Genomic DNA, 20963 nt, shown 5'->3' on the forward strand with positions numbered 1-20963 from the left:
TTTGTTCCTAAAATCGAGAATATTATGGGTAAATAAGTCTAATTAAAATTGTACAGAATTAACAAAATTGTTTCTATAGTCCAAAGTGATATTTAAATTGACCACAAACCAACCATGCGTGAAGTGATTAATTCTTTTTTAAAATAACCGAAAGTAATATGTATTTTATTTGATTTTAAAATATTATATATAGAAATTAATTCGGTTCTTTTAAAAAATATTTAGTATTTATTTATGACACTGAATTCATTTCTACATCTAATTATAAATAAGTAGTAAAATTGCTGTTCTAAAAATATGAATTAAAAATAACTATGAGATAAAGAACATTGGAATACAAAGAAATAAGAAAGCATTTTACTCTACTCTGTACTTATTTGCCTAACTTAACTAAAATAGTAAAAATTATAAATTTTCTAATACACAGAATAATATGTCACAGAACTACGTCAACGGTTATGTTTTATGTAGTTAGGCAGAATTTCACAATTAATTTGCAACAATTTTATTTGAAACACAAGTTTTAATATTTTATTTATTTATTCTTTACTCCGCCCCTTTCGGGTTTGGAGGGCACAAGTTTTAATATCACGAATAAATCTTTTCCAACAATCTTTTGATTGCGTTTTATGGGATTTTACTATATTAGTATACCCTTATGAATACCAGCAGACTACGAATTTTTATGCACATAAAATATTCCAAAAATATAAAACGCATATTTGTAAATTATGCAAATATGCAACGAAGAATATCTAAATATGTATAGATATGTTAAAAACAAATTTATTTCATATTTCACTAATTTTTTCTTTAATACAAACTTGAGGTAAACTTAATTCCTGCCGTTTTTATATTTTCGACTATAAAAAATATATGGTAGCCATTTATTTTTTTTCTTTATGAATTTTTACTATAGCATGCAAACATTTGGAAACGGCCATTAGAGTAACATTAAACGCTTTATGTTAGAATCGATATCCTCTAGTAGTGAGCGATAGGAATTAAGTTTATCACTTACAGAATAATATTATTGTTTATATATGTTACCATTATTTTGTGAAATCCATCAATTCATGAAATAACTATGTTTTACATAAAAAACAATACTGATCGGATAAAGTATGAAATAAGGTAGAATTATATATTTCATTAGATAATATGTATATATATTAACGAGAGGCGAGTGGTTGAAATATGAAATTGAGATTTGATCTGTCTTTAAAGTTAGTTTTTGCTTATAAGAAATGCTCTTATTATTAATTATCCGTTCTAATTTTTTTCTACACTTTGAAAACAAATGTTTTTATCGCGCTGTTCTATAAACTTTAAACCGCCAATGTATCAAGGTTATAATTCACAGAAATGGATTTGATTTAGAAAAAATTCGTTGAAAAATTGAAAGATTTATCAGTCATGCTAACAGTGTTTGAATGCCATCAGCGAAGTATAAAAAGCTTGAAGAGGAAGTAAAATGTGCTAAGGTTTCTAATCGATAAAAATCAAAGAATTTGTGGTTGTTGAAGCACTGTAAGTTAATTCAAGTCCAAGACATCGAAAAATTACTTTTAAATTTGAAGAAGTATCTTTGTTTATAAAAGTGATGTTGTACAACTCGAAATGTCACGGAAGTCAAACTTGCTGTAATAAGTGATTTCTCGCTACCAAGTCTTAAACAGCCACTCCTAATAGAGTCATGACAAAAAACTAGACGCCTATCGTTATTTCATATGATATCTATTTATTTCATAAAACAACTAGTTAAAATGCATAAAAAATTTGTATACACTTTTCCTAAAACGCCTAGTAACTTTATTTAATAACTAGTTACTTAATGAATTAACTGACACTTTAATGGTCTTATACATCGAAAAATTCAAATTAGTAGTAGTAATAATATTAAGCTATAGGTACGAACTATTGTATATACCTATTTTGACTTGTGACACGTTACAGTAATCTATGATCCCAACAAAATAGAATAAAATAAATATAACATTCAAGTTTTTAACATACATATAATACATGATCAAAGTATGTAAAATATATACAATGTTCAAAATAATAATTGCATATTAAAATATATTTTTGCATAAAAAACCGCAGTCTGCCAATTACAAATTTTATGTAAAACATTGTTGGCCGATTACTATACATATGAAAGAGAGTTTTATAATAGCTATAATAAATACAATTTTTAGGGCTGATGGTTCCAAAGTAAAATTTTGAATTAATTATTGTATGTAATTTTAAGAAATTTTTAACCGAGTACGATAAATTTCTATTTAAATAAAGATAGTAGGAAAGGAGGGTATGATGTAGGAATATAAGTGTTGCAGAAAAGATATAAAAATTATAATTCTGAAAAATAATTAATCGTAAATATTAATTAAAAAAATTAATGAATATGTAATAATATAATAAAAATTATAAAATGATGTATGTTATCGGTACGCAGATAAAGATTTAAAAAAAATGTATGGTTACATGACTAGTTGCAGTTATAATAAAATTAAAATATTTAAATTTCTAAGAAGTAGATTATATTAAAATTTAAATAAATATTATCAAGCACGATAAATAATATTATTTTATAAATAATATGTAAAATTTTATATTTTAATAATTACATAAGTTGCTTGTGTGTACATAAGCTATTATATTTAAGATCGGTCAATGATGTATTAATAATTATTAATGTTATTAATAATGAAATAAGAAAAAAATTATTTCAAATGAAAATTGTTGAAATAAACTGATTAAGCAAGATTTCTTTTTATAGTTTTATAGGAAGTTTTTTAATGAAGATTCCATGGAATCATGGCAAAAATTGTGGTTTTTAAACAATAAGGAACACTCACTTCCTGTTCGAGCAAAATCACATAATCAAAGGGACAGTGTATTGATTTATGATGAGTGTGGACGAATCACGGAGATTAGTGTTCTAAACGATCATGTTCCACGTTTAGAAATACTTTATACGGATGACGTTAAATACAAAGAACTTTTAGTGATAGCATCACGATCAACTTATTTCGCTGCTATTGATGAATTTCAATATTTAAACATTATTGATCCCTTCACAGGAAAGATTGAGAGTAAACTCGCCTTGAAATTACACGGTCAAGGTCAGTTCCATTTTATGTCCTTATTTAAAAGAATATTATTAATCCGAAAGTATCAAAACAGTCGTAAAGTTTGTTCTAATTTAGATAATATGGATAACGATGACTCCGAAAAATATACGGACACTACAGTATGATAAAATTTTAGATTTTATATTTTGTTTGCTTATAAAACAATCGTGTTACAATTAGTAGTTATTTAATTCTAGTAAAAATATACAATAAGTCACAAGAGTATTCATACCCGGACTTGTTATAAATTGTAAATAATTGATATTTCCTTGTGATATAAAGCTTAAAAATTCTTATACACAGAAACGCTTTTAAGGATTAATAAACTTTTTAATTGATATCAATTTAATAACAGAATAATATTTTATTATTAGAGAAATATAATTTGACTTAAATAATCAAAACTTAGTCGTGCGAAATTATTGTGAGCGCAAACATTGTGAGCTTATTATACTCTCAAAATCAAGATAAAAATGTTGCATAAACCAAAGTCATTTAAAGCTCTAATCAAAAGTTATAACATAAATTGTAAAAATTTTAGGAAAAAGACTTGGTTGCCCTTTCTTTGCATTTTATACTACTTTTGAAACGATTGAGCAAGTCTTGTGAGATCAATTTTTTTATCAATTATGTGTAATTTTATTTCTCTTATAATAAAATGTTCTTTTGCAATCAAATTTTTATCAGTTTAATGTTTAATAATTCTGAAATATATTTTTGTATATAAAAATTTTGTAATATTGTATTATAAAAAGATATAGGTTATTTTAAATTGACAGGGAGTATGAATAATTATGTGATTCAATGTAAATAATTTATTTTCTAAATTCACAAAATCCATATTAAAAATTATAAAAGAAATAAATACAAAAAAATAAATTCGAAGAAGTTAGCAATGTTCTTGGATTAAACCTCGTTTTATCGAAATGGAAACTTGGTGTTTATTAATAGCATTGCTGATACAATTTTCTATTTAAACATATTTAAAAACAATTTACTCAAAAAAGTACCCAAAAAATAGAAATTAATAATAGTTTTAAATTTTATCAAGACGACAACCCGAGCATAAAGCACACATTTTGCAAAAGATTTTATTAAATAAATGTCCCAAATATTCTTCATTCATATCTATAAACATATTGTTTTACTCAATAATAAATATTTTTTTAAATAAAAAAAAATTAGAAGTTCTGTAGTTTCATAATGCTTGAGCACGAGCCGCCTCTGATTAAAAGTTCTTGTCTTATCCACCTTACACTCATGATACTATCTCAAGTGATCATTTATTTTTAGCCCTTAAAAAATTAGTTAACGAGTAAAGAATGAATTATAAAGATGATATCGAAAAAGAAGTTGTCAGTTATTTGTATTCCAATTGGAGTTAGTTTATAAAAATGAAATAAAAAATTTATTTATAAGATAAATTTTTATGGAAGTTGTAGATAATAAAGGTATATACGTCATTGATTAAAATATTATTATATAATTTATTTTATTTGCATTGTTTTAAAATCCGAACAAACTTGAAGATTGACCAAATACATAAGTACATAAACATATAATTTTTTTGTTATATATTTCAGTTGTTTGTGCAAAGGCACATCCCAAACTGCCGATCATTTTCACTAGCAGTTTTACTGGAAATTGTTTGTTTATTGATGTCTTCACGAATACACCGAAAATTTTAACATGTTTCCACCTGCATAAAATGTTTTTAGATAAAATGAAATTTTCTAGTGAAGGAAAATTGTTAGGTATCGCAAATTCTCGTGATGGACGTATTTTTATCATTGGCAAAAATTTGAACCAGGGTGACTCGAGCTTTGTCGGAATATTCATGAAAAAACATCAAATAAATCACTATGTAATAATAAATACTCATTCGTATATACCAAGTGTCTCGAAAGTTCTTGATCAAACGAAAAGAAATCAAAAGGGGAAGTTATTTACTACAACAAAAATCTTGGTTTGTAGTTTATCCAATACCTACCATTTATTAAGTTTCTAATCATTTTTGTAATTAATTTTTAACACATACTGATACATCAAGATTGATTGCGTTTAATTGACTTTTTTTCCCAAAGTACAACCACATAATATTTCTTTGATAACAAATAAGTTTCTTTATTGCGATTATCAATTCTAACAACATATTGGAGTAAATCTAATATTTTTTTAAATTGTTAATTAATTGTTTATTTGTATTTATAAGTTGATATTTGTTGGTCTAACATTATATATAATAAATTGCTTTATAGTCACGTAACAAATTCGAATTATAGAGGGTTGAATATTGCTACCTTTTATTTAAAAAAAATGATGTGAAGGAGAAATTGTTTTTTAATAGAATATATTAGAAGGTTCTGACAACATTTTTTCCAGCCACAAGTAAATTGTTCTATCTGCACATTTAGAAAGTATTAACAGCTGTAATTGACAATGATTTGAACAAATCAAAAGTAATGATTGTAACAAAATCAATTGATTCGTATATATACTTATTATAAGATAATGAGGTTGAAAAAAAGATGAGAGAGAGCGAGTAAAAAAAAATAATAAGGAAATTTAATAATTTACGTGTTTTATTGAAAATATTTGGAACCGTATTTATAAAATTGTTGTTTATTCAGTTCTCATCCTGGCATTTAATATAAGCGTCTGTTGCTACTGAAGTGAAATTGTCAATTGCACAATTTAAAATTTTGTGATTATGCTTAGTAACTGAATTATTATTAAACAATTATAATAATTAAAATTTAATAAATACAAAATAACACTTACAAGAATTAGTATCTTGAACAGCTGATGCATCATTGTTTAATGCCTTTTGTCGGGCACGAAAATTGTGAACACGTTCTATCTAACTAACAGTTGTGATATTTTCTGACGCTTTTTATTTTCTGCAACACTTCTGACATATTTTTGCATTCATTTTTAGCATAATCAAAAATACAACACAACTAATCCGATAACCGTAAAACAGGCTGCTTAAAAACTGCAACTGAAGCCGACACAGACAAATTAAACGAACGAGGAAACTCTTTAAAAAGACCATTTATTCCTTTAACCCTTTCGTTACGGGCGTGTTTTTGTGGCGGTACTCCTACTGAACGGGCTGCTGCAACATACAGCAACAAAACTGCACTTTGTACGAGAGACCGATTGTCAGTTGCCGAGATTAATTTTTGATGCATTTTGTTGCTGATATTGACATTTTTTTGTTTGAAAGAAACAATACACTAAAACTACACGTCCAGAGTAGGGTATTTGATGTGCTATAACTGCATACGCTCGTCGTATGTAAAATACACGGCATTTTATAGAGAGTGACTATAGTCGCCCGTAGTAGCGAAAGGGTTAATGGTGACATGTATACGAACGCACGCACAAAGAGGAGACCAAAGATAGGAAAATCTGTATAATGGGTTCTATCTCACACTCTCTCCTTATCTCTATGCTCCCTCCCTTTTCATATTGTCTTATAAAATTTTATTGTTACCCTGGCTACAAGAGTTATACTTTAAAAATGGTAAAGAAATATCGAATGGCTCTGTAAAATTCGTAGATCAGTAATTGAAAGTTTTCCTGAATGAATACTCAGCGCAGCTACTAAGATAACTTGCTTGATTTTTGTTAAAAATTCATCCCCTTCTCCAATCTTCTTTTGGTTGATTGATAACTTTTGGAACATCCTGTATAATGTTATTGTAAGATTTCAATTTACTTGGTCATATTCCACAGATAGCCGATTTTCTTATTTACGATCAAACAAATAATTCCATCAAAATATTAATCCTCCTAATCACAAATAAAAATGTTATGATAGGAAATAAATTGATATTATACACATGTAAACTTAGAGACAATCTTGAAAAAAATATAGAATGTGTAATAGACCTACTAACTTCTTTTAAATCTCTACAGTATGGTCCAAAAAGAAACATAGATATTATAGGTATACCATACTTGTCTAAACAATTACATCGAATGGAAATAAAGGTATAATAACAATTCACGGGCTAAATTATACAGAAAATTACCAACTTTTAATGATATAAAACTGAGTAAATTTAATTTGTAGTGTAATTAAAAAAAAGAATATCTTCATTTCTGCTGTATATAAAATTTGGTTATTCTTCATGTTACTTTAAAATATTTTTTAATGACTTATTTTATAATATGTAATATAAAACAACATCTACATTCCAAACCATATAATAAAGAAAATCATCGCAATCATAGAGGAGAGACTTTTTGCACAATTCATTAATTTCAAATCAATTTCGATAGTATCAATAGGATCTATTATATAGAATTCTAATCCCTAGAAAACAATGAAAAGAATGGAGATAAGAACAGGACTAATTAGTAGAGCAAAAAACATCTCTATTCGAAGACATACAATTTAGTAAAAATAGAAGACGGGTCGTCGAAAGATGTATGCTTAATTCTACACTTTTCACTTTATATATAGCTGACTTAGAGAACACACTGAAAAAGAATCAAGCAGACGAGGTTGTCAGAGAAGATGTAAAAGTATGGTCACTTACGTATGCGGATGATATTGCACTGGTAACAAAATCAATTTAAAAAATAAAAGAAAGAGAAAGAACCTGATCCTGAACACAGAAAAGTCAAAAATGATAGAATTTAGGAAAGGTACAGAAAAATGAAAGAATACCATGGAAATCGAATGAAAAGAAAATAGAAACAGTTAATAAATTTAAATATCTAAATTTCACATTACAGAAAATGGTAAACTCGAACAGAATATCAAAGAATTGCTGAAAAACCTAATATTTCGATTAAAGAAATCTGGGGCATGGTTGAAAGAAAATTTTAGGAATGCTTCAGAAGAAGGATGATGTTTGATTATTTAATGGCGAGCATTTTATCATATGGTGCGTTAATTTGGGAACTGAATGGAAATAGTGGTATAAAAATAACGCAACTAAAATATATTTAAAAGTGTTTAAGACTAGAAGGAACTACATTTAATTCTATAGTATTAGCGAAAATAAATAGAAATAAATTAAAAGTAATATGTATTGTGGGACGAGCGCCTCCATGCCAAATACTTAAATAAGCATTCGTGAAGAGATTGGACGGTGGACCCTGGATAGCTCAATGGATAAAGAGCAGTTGCCCGGAAAACGAAAAGATCTATGGTTCGAGTGCCGGTCCAGTCAGTCCAACAGCCCAATTTTTTCACGAATCCTATAGTATTAGGCAATAAAGCAATCAAATACAATGAGAAAAAAAAAAGATGTGAGTAAAAAATTTAATAAGTGCATATTAGGAGGTAAAGATTGTAAACGAAAAGATGAGATGATGATGATGATGATGATCGATCGTTCTTCTGATCTGGATGCAAGGGTTAAAGGACGTTATTATTTAGATAACAGTTTGTCAGGATTAATAGTTAAGAGTACACATATATTTAATCATACATAAAATCACTTAAACATAAGGCTTCAAAATAACATAATCATAAACATAAGAAAACATAAAGCATAAAAGACATAACACATAAGACATAAGAACTAATAATCACTCAATAAGAACACAACACTTCAACATAATACGACCACTTAATATCTCGACATAATACCATAAGACTTCCTAATACTTAATCATAATACATAACTCCAGTGCAATTATAAGACATAACTCCAGTACAATCATAAGACATAACTCCAGTGCAATCATAAGACTAACTCTCTTTCTTATGCATCGGTCCTACCGCCTTCGGAGGGGGAAAGGGTACGCAAGGCGGTCCTAGTCCCTTTTCCGACCCATTATTGGTCATCAACCGTCTTTCTTTCAAATCCACGCAACACCCCAGAGTGGGAGTGCGTACAAAGCGTTCTCGTAATCTCCACAGTCTAGACCACCAGACGTTACTTGATCGGAAATAAATATTATATTCCTCTCTTAAGAGGACCCTTTCTTACGAATTCTACAGTTCCATAAGTTTTCTATTCTATCGTAAAACAAACTAAGATTAGATTATCCTATAGCCTATCCTAAACTAATATTACTCCGTTACAAGATTAAGAGGAATTAAGAGAATAAGAAAAAATAGACCAGACAGGGCGAAATTCCTAAATAAAGCAGGATTTAATAATAAAAGACTGAAAATGTTCAAAGAAAACGAACAAAATGTCAAATAGACATTACAAAATATGAATATATAAGTAGATAACTAAGAATAATAGAATAAAATCAGAAAGTCTATATGTTACAATAGATATATATATATACAGGATGTGTCCCACATAACACTTTTCACGATTTTTCAAGTATTTGCGATAACTTGACAAAAAAATACTTTAAACAAAAGTTGATCTGTTTTTGATTGACTATACATTGCAATAAAAAAAAGTTCAAAAATAATTTTTTTTATGTTTTTTATGGCTACCTTTATTTTTTTAAATGGCACTTAGTACTTTTGATTTTACAGTATTATAGCTCATATTAATACGAATTTAATGATATAGTATACTATGACCTTTAGATGACCTTGAAAGCAAAGAAAAATTCAACAAAAAAAGTTCGACAGAAAATGACAATGCTGCAATAAAAACTTGTATTTATTACTAAAAGTCTCGAAATTACATTCAATTCAGAAACTTTGATTAAATGAACTCAAACGATTTCTTTAAAAAGTCATATCAAATGTTCGAATTGAAATCCATGTTCTTCTAGGCACAATACCGCTTTACGTAATAAATTTGCATTGGTTGTTCCTACAATATTGTCGTAACGAAGTTCTTCGCATGCTGTATGGATTCGCTGTTTTAAATGTTTCTTATTTTGTATTGAAACAGCATAAGCTTTCCCCATAAAAATGAACCATAAAAAAATTACCCAAATAAAAATTATCAAATAGTGACAAATCAGGGGATCGTGGTGGGCAAGCAATAGGGCCATAAGTGCGCAACCAACGTTCTCCACATTTTAAGTTTTGGTCAGTTCCCCGGTAATCGTTAGTAAATACGGACGTGTTATCTACTGCTCCCGAGAATACAAATATTTAAATAATAATATATACGTTGAGAGATACAGTTTAATGTACGCTAGATTTACATCGCAGATAAAAGGGTTAAGTGACCAGTATCCTAATGAGGTAACAATGTGTGGAACTAAAACTATATAATACAGAAATTCCGCAAGTAACGACGGTCAAATATTTGGGACTACATCTAGATTCTAAACAAACATGGAAAAAGCAAATAGATGCCAAAATTGAACAAATTTGTCTAAAAAGAAGACAAATTGCTTAGCTAACTGGCAAAAAGTCTAAATAGCATAGAGAAAAAACTAATAATCTACAAAGTAATAATAAATCCAATCTGGACCTATGGAATACCGCTATATATGGAATACCAAGCTCGAGGCTCAACAATCCATAATCCTACGCACAATCATGAATGCTCCATGGTACGTCCGTAATGAAGGAAGGACTTAAACATTCCCACGATAGAAGAAGAAATAACCAAGACAACCTGCAAGTACGAAAGAAGAATTGATACGCACATAAACTACACATACAATTGTCGTCGTAGTTGCATCGACTCAGTTTTACACTAAGCAGTTTTGAATATCTACCTATTTATATATCTGTGATCAGAGATGATTACATGAAATACGATCATAAATTTTACTGGTGCTTTATTCTTAAACGGCAAATGGTATTTGCCATTTAGTAACTTTTCGTATTTTAGTAACTTCAACTTTTGTTTAAGGTATTTTTTTGTCAGGTTATCGCAAGTACTTGAAAACTCGTGAGATGAATTTCGTGGGACACCCTGTATATATACCATACGTCATACTCCTCTATCGTCTATTGTCATTTTTTTGTGACGTTTTTCTTCTTAACCTTCCTTTTCTTTGGAATCCCCTCTTTGCACCTTCGAGGGTAATAACAGATCCTATAATTTCTCGGTTTTTAGCCACATACTCCATAAAAGTATACATGCACTAACATACACATATACTCTCATGCATTCATACTCAACTATCACAACAGAACAAAAAGAAGAACAACATTTTCTGCAGCTTTACTTTTAAGGAAATCGTCCTTACCTATTCTAGAAATATCCATATACACACTTCTAATAGTAGTTATTTTCTGTTATTTACGTCTTAAGTTTCTTTCTGTTTTTTTTTATATTTATATACACTCTTACATGAGACAGGAAATACTGCTTCCTGTTTAGTCGTGGATTTTTCCTATCACAGTAATTACATAATTATTGTAGCTTGGTAATTTTAATAATTATATAATGTCAATATTGGATTGGTAAATTTTTTCAAAAAACAATAAATATTACAAAATTATATAACTGATTTTTAACAAAATCATTTTAAGGGTTGGTATTATTCTGCATAATGTAGCCCCCATTCATAAATAGAAAAGATTCGCATTTTCAAGTCCTAAATTATCGTTTCAGAATGATTTTAACGATGTCACTCTCACAGAAGCATTACCAGCGATGCATGAATTAAAAAATATTGAAGTAGACATAAATTGTGATAGTCTCATAACTTTTGGATACGATGGTCTAATCGTGATAAGAAATACTACAAATCTTCGTATGATCTATGCTATTTTTATGGCTCATCATCGAAACGAAAACGGTATCAAATCAGCAAAAATAATTAGCGAGACGATTATATCGCTCGGAAGAAACGGCGATTTAATAGCCAACAAATTATGGTACACATACACATACGTATCATTTTATTCACGTAGTTCTTATGTCGGTTATTGATTTTTTATTATTGTTTTTCTTTTTTCTAGTCGTCGTTACGTGCAATTGAAAACAATCTCGATCAACGTTGATTCACGATTCTTGAATTCGTTTAATTTTATTTTCGAATCGAACAAATTGTATAATAAAGGACTAGACACGTACTTAGAAAATATTCAAAAAATTCAATGGGAAAATGAAATGAACGAAGAAATGTCTACTCGACATACAATTTTCCTGGAATTGAATAAACTAAAAAGCAAAATTAAAGAATTGCTTGATTTAAACGAGAAAGAAACGATTCTTACACGTTTGCCGATTTCGTTATATGATTTGGATGAAGAGTATAGAAAGTATCGAATTAAAAAGGCTGATTTAGAACGAAAAGAATTGAAACGACGTTACGATGAAGAAATTGAAGCACGAAATAAAGTTTGTCTATATTTGAGAAAAATATTTTGGGATCCTGAACGCGTTCATGCTTGCTGTCTTAAATCAATATTTGGTGAAATCATTGTTAAAAATTATCCTTTAAGTGTAGTCAACGTCGAAATAGATGATTTTCGAATGTCTGAAGGATACTCGATGGAAATTCTTGATATCGTTTTTAGGTGATATTCTTTTTATTTTTTCCTAAAACAAATATTTGAAGGGTACAGAGGTAATTAGGTGCCAGGTTTGATTGTAATCAAGACGCAATGTGCATTTGCCTTCGAATATAATAACTAATTCATAATTTTATGATAACCATCCTTAATAAGGTATAGCATCTATTATGGAATATTTCAATATCTCGTCAATTATAATAGATAACATAATCTATATATAAAACTGTAAAATATTTTGCTATCTTATCAAAAACAATCATGAGCTTACTTAATTATTTGTTAGTCTCTCACTGCCGCTCTTCAGTCATGGAAATCTGTTTGCCGATACATTTTTTTCTTTCTTCTTAAAACGTACACTCAAATTAAGAAACAGACATACACATACTCGCACGCTCGTATAATAATTTTAACATTAATTGATAACGTACCAAAATATGCACTTGACGCTTGGTATTTTATTTACCATTTGCTCGCTCATAGATTCGTAGAAAAATGCAATAAACCGTCATCGCTGTTTTCTTTCATTTCTTTTCTTCAAAAATATCTCTCATTCTACAATACTTTATTTACTATATTCATTTCTATACTTTGCACAATACTAAACTTTTTACCACTTTATTGTATAAGCCATTTTTTTCAAACAGTTAAGTCTGTTTATTTTCATTTTGAGATATTTAAAGATTTGCGTTTGAATTTATTTAAAAGCATTAATAAGTGTTGATGAATTCGAAAAACATTTTAAAACTACACCCATGATAAATTTTATTATCCGATAACAATTAATACAATTAATATAACTATTTAAGAAAACAAGGTTTTTTTTACTGCAAATTGAGATACATTCTTAGATAAAAAGGATTTATGTATTTAACATTCAGTAGTAAAGCTTTTTTGTGAATTTATATGGATATTGTATATAGTTAATTGGCTTTGTTGTTAACAAAATGAAAAAAAGTCATCTATGCTTAACTGAAACTATTCTTAATCAGCTTTTTTAAAATTAGGCTCGTACAAGTTTTTAAAAAACGACTCATATTATGATACAATATTCTTAATTGACCTAAATTTTATGTTATTTTTTTTAAATACATGTAAAAATGCAAGGCAAAAAGTATTGCCATGCTAAACGAATTTTATAATTTCAAATTACATTCTATAATTTGTTCCTGTACCCTTCATTTATTTTACGATTCCTGATTTGTTTTTATTGCAATACTTGTATCGACTAGGTTAAAAGAATACAAAACTTCAGAAAATATTGTTTCAAATAAAGAAGATGTGAATACTTTTAAACAAGAAACAATAACAAAAAACACGAAACACGAAACCAACTCAATAGATCGATTTTACGAATCGGCAACAAATGACGAAAGATTACTCTTATCGGGAACAAGTACTCATAATTGGATTAATAACGAGACACTTAACTTAACTCACCAACTAAAACGATCGCAAGATTTATTACTTAATGGATTCAATAAAAGTAGTTTTTTTAGAAATCGGGAATATTTGTTGATGGTAAGTAGTAGAATTTGTATTACCTAACTAATCAAGTATCTAAATATCTGGTAAAATATTCAGGTAAATGAAAAATACCAAGGTAGATGAAAAGTATATAGGGAAATAAAAAATACTAGCGTATATTTTATTTGAATATATTGTATCCTAATATTTTCAAAAAATGTTATTTAAAAGTAATTTACTTAAATTAATTAAATATATATTTCTAAAATAATGTCATCATAAGAGACGGTACTTATATTTCAGTCATTAGATTAGTCATAGCAACAGATTTCATGATCGGCGTGTTTAAAATCACGTACGCCATAAGTACGCATACACATACACACATACACTCTCTCATTTCTTCATATCACACAACAGGGGAAAAACATTTCTTATATCTCTACCTAACAGAAAAACATCTTTACTTATTTCAGAAATAGCTCTGTGAATTTATAAGAAAACGTCTTTGCCTTATTCTAGAAACTTCTACTTAAATTTAACTACAAGAAAAACATCAACGTACATATTCGACAATGATCATTCTCGAATATTCATATCTTAAACGTCTTTTGTCTTCACACTTATTCACACCTTCACTTATGATTTTTCCCCAATCCCACAATAGCAAAAAATGTTTTTTTTTTTTAAATGTATATCATTTTCGATTTTTTGTTGAAAAAATTCCTAAAGAAACTTTGATAAATGTACAGATGTTTGAAGTTTATCCGAGCATGACGAAAAATTTTATTCGGTGCCTTTATAAGACTCTTGCATTTTGGTTACTAATAGTTTTTGTTTTTAATAATTTTTAAATGTTTTATGATTGTAAGTATTGGTATTTAAACGTATAAAATGGTGGGGGTGATTATTTACATTCAAACTGGAGCTATAAATAATTTAATGTCAATGTACCTAATTAATTTCTATATGTAATATTATATAATAAAAATCCATGTATTTGCTAAGGCAATTCATGGAAAATTATCTTTTATAGAAAATTAAGAGATTATCTTCTTCTTCTTCTTATTTTTATTAGGACTTCGTCCTGTTATATTAGCTATATACTTCTTTTTCAGGGCGTTTGTTGTTCCTGTGACAATGATGTCCAGCTTTCATGCCACCGTTTTAGAGGTCTTCCAGATGGTCTTGTTGTCCCTATTTTTCCTGTTTTTGCCATCTTTGGTAGCCTACTGTTGTCCATCCTGTCTACATGGTCTCGCTATTCTCTTCTTCTCCCTCTTATCCATCTAACCACGTCGTGGATCTTACCATTCTCTTCTTATCTCTTTTCTTCTTTTTCTATCTCTTAGTGAGTTTCCTGTTATGACTCGTAGCGTCTTCATTTCTGTAGTTCTCAGGATACGTTTTGATATCGTGGACTCTGCCCTTGTCTCTGCCGCGTAGGTCATGATCGGTCTGACACAAGTTTTGTATATGCGTGACTTGCTTTTAATGCCTATATGCTTATTTCTCCATATGATATCTCTAAGGTATCCGGAGATTATGGAGGCTTTGGTTGCTTGGTTTCTTACTTCCTCCTCTAGGTTTCTGTTGCTTGTGATGTTTGCTCCTAGATATTAGAATCGTATAACTTGATTTACGCTTTTGTTATACACAGCTAACTTGCATTGTCTGGGCTCCTTGGAGATGGTAAGTGATTCGGTCTTCTGTACCGAAATAGTCATGTTAAGTTTTCCTACCGTCTTTCCGAATTTGTACAGCATCCTTCGTAAGTCGTCTTCGTCTTCTGACATGATGACTGCATCGTCGGCGAAGCATATTATTTTTCTTTTTTCTTTTCCTTACTTGACTCCTTCTCCAGCTGTTTTCATCTCCTTTATTATTTCGTCCATGATCAGGTTGAAAAGGATCGGACTTAGATTGTTGCCCTGTCTAATACCACTTGTTATCGGGATTTTCTTCGTTGTCATATTTCCAGCTCTTATCCTAGTTGTGTTGTTGGTATTGAGTTTCTTTATTATTTATCTTATGGCGCAGTTTACTCCTCTGGCTCTCAGGATCTGTAGTACGTCCCTAAGCTTAACTTTGTCAAACGCTTGTTAGAGATCAACGAAGCACATGTATATTGGTTTGTCGAATTCTATGGCTTGTTTGGCTATTTGTCGTAGTATGAATATTGCATCCACCGTCGATCTATTTTACCTAAAGCCCTGCTGTTCTTCGCTTATTCCTGTCCGCTCTATGACCTTCGCCAAGATTTTCGTTATCACCTTCTGTACTGCACTTAGGAGACTGATTCTGAGGTAGTTTTTCAGTTCTGTCTTAGTTCCTTTCTTAAATATGGGAATTGTTATGCTCTCCTTCCATTGAGTTTACACTTTTTTGTGTTTTAATATTTCATTTAATAGGGTACTTAAATGTTCTGTTAATGATCTTCCCCTATATTTTATTAGTTCGTTTGTTATCTCATCTGTTCCTGGTGTTTTACGATCTTTTAGTTTGTCTATTGTTCTTTGTACTTCTTCAGACGAGACAGTGTAATCGCTTAGTGCCTCCTCTTCTTCTTCCTCGCATATATTGTGAGTCTCCTTCGTTCTATCTTTATACAGTTCTATGAAATGTTTCTCCCACTCATCCGTTGTAATTTTGGCGTTCTGCACGGATTCGTTTAGATGTTTTCTTCGGTTTCGTAGCATATTCTATACTTTTTTTTGTATAGGTCGTGTTTCATATCAGCCGAGAATTTCTCTCAATAATCCCGTTTACCTTGTTTCTGATTTGTCGGTAATTCTCATATGTTGTTGTTTTGCTTCGATATTTTAGGTAGGCGTTCCTTTTTCCTTCTGCCAAGGTCCTTACTTCTTCCTTAAACCAGAGAGTGTTACTCTGTCTTCCGTTGGAGTTGCATTTTTTTTTGTCAAGGGCTTTTCTGCTGCTTCTTTGATGTTTGTTTTGATCTTTACCCATGATGTCTCTACGTCGTCCGTTTCTAGGGTTTTGTTTCTTTCTATTTTTTGTTCTAGTCGTCTTTGGTACAAGTTTCTTGTTGATTCATCACTTAATATAATCATCATTAACATCGCTTAATGTAATTAGGAAAATCGGGATATTATTAAGAAAGTGAACGTTATGGACCATGATAATTTGGTATAACAGATTTCATGAAATATTATAAACTAACTGAGTCTTTACAATTACATAAGCTTTTTCCAAAATTTTCGGAACACTCGGGTTCTTCCGTAACTGTTTGTTATTAAAACACGACTCTTATCATAATAATTATTCAAGTATTATATAACGAATACCTATAAATATTATCTTATTTTATTAGAAATTTGTTATAAGGAGAAAGGCATTATAATATGGAACAATAAACTTATTATGTCTCGTTTTATTAGCAGAAAATAAATTTCTCTGCATATTAGAATATATAGAATTTAATACATATATTATGAAATTATATCCTTTATAAAGTCATTTATATAGAGTTTTGTAATAAGCTGTTCATAAGCTAAATCAATCAACTCCACTTTTGAAATTATTAAAAATTTTATTGTCAAAGCACTGGATTAACACTTAACTTTTTATACTCACATTGTCAGAGTAAATTTTTTTAATAATTAGCTTAAGTAGCACAGAATAACCAAATTTTGTTGGCCTGTGAAAAATAAATAATTTAATTCTGAAGTTAATCTGATTAAGTCCATACTCTAATGCAAATCGTTGCTATAATACAATTCCAACATATGAAAGAATTTAGTTAAGTAAAATTAGTGTTCGAATCGAGGTTTACCAAGGGATATTGATTAAAGATCCTCTTACGTTAATGAAACAAAAATATATTTTAATTAAACTAAGTGTTGTAGGAAAATTAGACGAGTTACAAAATCTTTTAGAACGTTATTTCGATCTTGTTGAACGTTTCGTCACTTTCATTGGGACTTCATCAGCAACTGAAATTTTTTATTATGACTTTTTTTGAAATATACATATTATATAAAAATTCAAAATTACAATATATTTTAATTTCCTTACACGCACTTTCAGACTTTGCCTGTACGTATAAGAATAACTTCTTTGCCTTATTTTCGCTCGTACGAACGGCTCTTTGTTCATCTTCTCTCTCTCTCTCACAATTTCCTACATTAGTTAAAATTTATTCCTTTTATTAAACATAGTTACTATAAAAACTTAAGAACAAATATCGCAAAAATAAAAAATATTATTTCTATTACTAATGAATCAATAATATATTGTAGCAGAATGGTTATTATTCATTTTGGCGAAAAATTTTTAATAGAAAATTTTTATAATAAAGAAATAATAATAAACAAACTGAAATTGACGTTATTCATTTTCATCAATATTTAACGATAACTCTAAGATTACTTTATCTTATTCATTTTATAAGTCGTTAGATGAAAGTTACATCTGCACTTTTACACTCTATAATGTCTACTTGAATTTATATTGTAAATGAAATTTAAGATAATAATGTATATTATTTCATCCCATTTATCTACTTTTTGTATTATGGAGTAAATTGATTTGGCCTGTGAAGGGCTCGTAGAGCCTGAAAAGCAGTTACCCAAAGTTCTTTGAAAAACTAGAAAAAACAGATTTTTAAATTTTAATTTTTTTATCTCTCGTAAATATTGCCATTTATAATGTCACGAAAATTAATAAAATATACAAATATTTAAAGAAATATATTATATTAGAATTGAAATACACAGAAGTCTTATAGATGCCAGTTAATACTTTAGGGAATATATCGATACATTAAAAAATTAAACAATGTCATTTGAATATATGTCTGATGTACCTTATTTTTCGAGCTATGGATGATATAAAAATATGTTTGAAGCGTCCGTTTCTTCGTCTTAGCCTTTCGTATGAAGAATGAAAATATTCTACGATCAGTAATTATACATTCCGGGATGTTTTCTTGGTATAATTGACGTGCTTCCAGTTCATTTCCGTTTGAATGAAATGCATGTTGACAGCATAAGTGTACAAATCATTTACAATTAGTCAATTTCAGATTAATGTCGCTAAATAGACTTTATTTACAAATATTAAACAAAGTCAAGCCGTACATCATAAGGTATACAGTAAATAGTGTGGAGACATGATGTGGCCACCTCGGAATTTTTATCCTTCCATAAATCGAAAGTTAAGGTATATCGAAGTTATGTTAATATGATATTTTTTATTAATTTTAGCGTGTAGATATATCCCCTGAATTATTGACATATATTTATGAATCATCTTGTACATGACACAATGCATTCGCATTATTGCAACGCAATGGTTGTTGGGCACTAATGAAATATATGCCAAGAAAAAATAAGATATGTATTTTTAATTAATTTTGATATCTTATCCAATGATCTGGGTATTTGACTGATCAGATACCAGACTGACCAAGATACAATACTTTCAATGTATCGTGATAAAACCAGATATTCAGGTACTTTGATACTTTAATACTCGTGTACCCAAAAGAATCCTGTTTCTTGCAGTAATCGTACTAGGTAATAGTCTGTAAAATGAATTATTTTCATTTTATATTAACTGAAATGAAATTTTTCCATTTAGAATCATTTCAACGAATGTTTTAATAAAATGAGGTTATTGAAGGAACAAAAAATGGAAGTAGGGAGAGTACTCGAAGAGAAATTAAAACATTATACCTCCGAGATAAATGTTATGTTCGAAAAAAAGTGCACGATCGAATCTGTGACATTACCAGTCTGGCATCATTCCGAAATACCCGATTATGTCATTACAATTGAAGACAAGGAAATTCTGGGCATATCTTACATTCATCCAAGGAAAGAATCTTCCAACGATAAGTATAAAAATATCAATGAGTACAATTTACAATTGTATTCGAAAGATTATGGTCTGTACAAGGAAGCTCTTGAAAGGATGATGTATGGTGTCTTAGAACTTAGGTACGTATTAGCAACACATAATTTGATCACTTTAAAGTTTTTTTCAAGTATTCTGGGTCCGCTATTGAAAAAATAGATGAGTTTAAACAAGTTCTAGTTATGTACAGATAACTTTTTTAAAAAATAAACATTTATATATTTAAAATACGTAATCCAAATTCATTAACATTTATCAATATTTTGAAATCGATTTAAACAAACATTTCAAAATAAAAGTAAATGGACTTATACCATTAACAAAAAAGACTTGTATTAGAAAAAAGAATGTAAAAAGATATATGTTTTTTTAATTTTTTTAATAAGTACTTTTTTTACCAAAGTTTAATCGACGACGAAATGTATATAATTGTAGTGTAAGTGTAACGAAAGTAAATTGAATGAAAAGAAAATCACAATGATTTAACAAATTTTAAATGAAGGATGAGTTGTTTCGCTTTCCTGTTCATCTCGTTGTGTGTAATAAATAAGTAAATAAAAATGATAGGAAAAGAGATAGAAAAACAGAATTACAATTTGATGAAACATAAAAAGAGAGAAATATATTTTTATAAAGAAAGGAAGAGAGAGAATTAAATACAGCATAAAAATAGAGAGACATGTAGAGACAATAGAAAGAAAAAAATAAAAGAGTAAAATAGAGCATAAGAAGTGAGAGGCATATAAAGATAGGAAAGAAAAAGAGTAAGAGAAATAAAGTTAAATTATAAGAAAAAGAGACGTATATATATATAGATAGAAAGAAAGAGAAAGAAAGAGAAAAAGAGAGAGAGAAAAAAAAAGAAATAAAAAATAAGAAGGAAGACATTTATATTGTAGTTGAAAAAGACCCTACACGCTAAAAGAGAATTTCTGTTTCACAAATAGCCTTTTCATTTACCGGGCTTTCAGGAGTAGTATAAACAATAAGGGAAGGAACAATCTTTCTTAAATATCTTACAAACCTATTTCTATTTTCATACACAGGTATACATTCTGTTCACATATCCTATACATATTTTAATAATAACTCACTTGTCTCGTTTGTAAACAATTAAG

At 28.8% G+C, this 20963-nt stretch overlaps 1 protein-coding gene across 1 annotated transcript in view; it reads left to right on the top strand.

The window, feature by feature from the left end:
* The window catches only part of LOC122514476 (cilia- and flagella-associated protein 43-like), a 75067-nt gene that overhangs the window by 10657 nt on the left and 43447 nt on the right, over positions 1-20963 (top strand). Inside the window, exons 5-11 of the mRNA XM_043631382.1 lie at positions 2783-3128; positions 4721-5103; positions 6879-7136; positions 11594-11859; positions 11944-12428; positions 13799-14019; positions 19570-19928. Coding sequence (XP_043487317.1) covers positions 2783-3128; positions 4721-5103; positions 6879-7136; positions 11594-11859; positions 11944-12428; positions 13799-14019; positions 19570-19928 — 2318 coding nt within the window. The remainder of the gene's footprint in view (positions 1-2782; positions 3129-4720; positions 5104-6878; positions 7137-11593; positions 11860-11943; positions 12429-13798; positions 14020-19569; positions 19929-20963) is intronic.

This window comes from Polistes fuscatus, unplaced genomic scaffold (genome assembly GCF_010416935.1).
Source record: "Polistes fuscatus isolate 324 unplaced genomic scaffold, CU_Pfus_HIC Scaffold1, whole genome shotgun sequence".
NCBI lineage: Eukaryota > Metazoa > Arthropoda > Insecta > Hymenoptera > Vespidae > Polistes > Polistes fuscatus.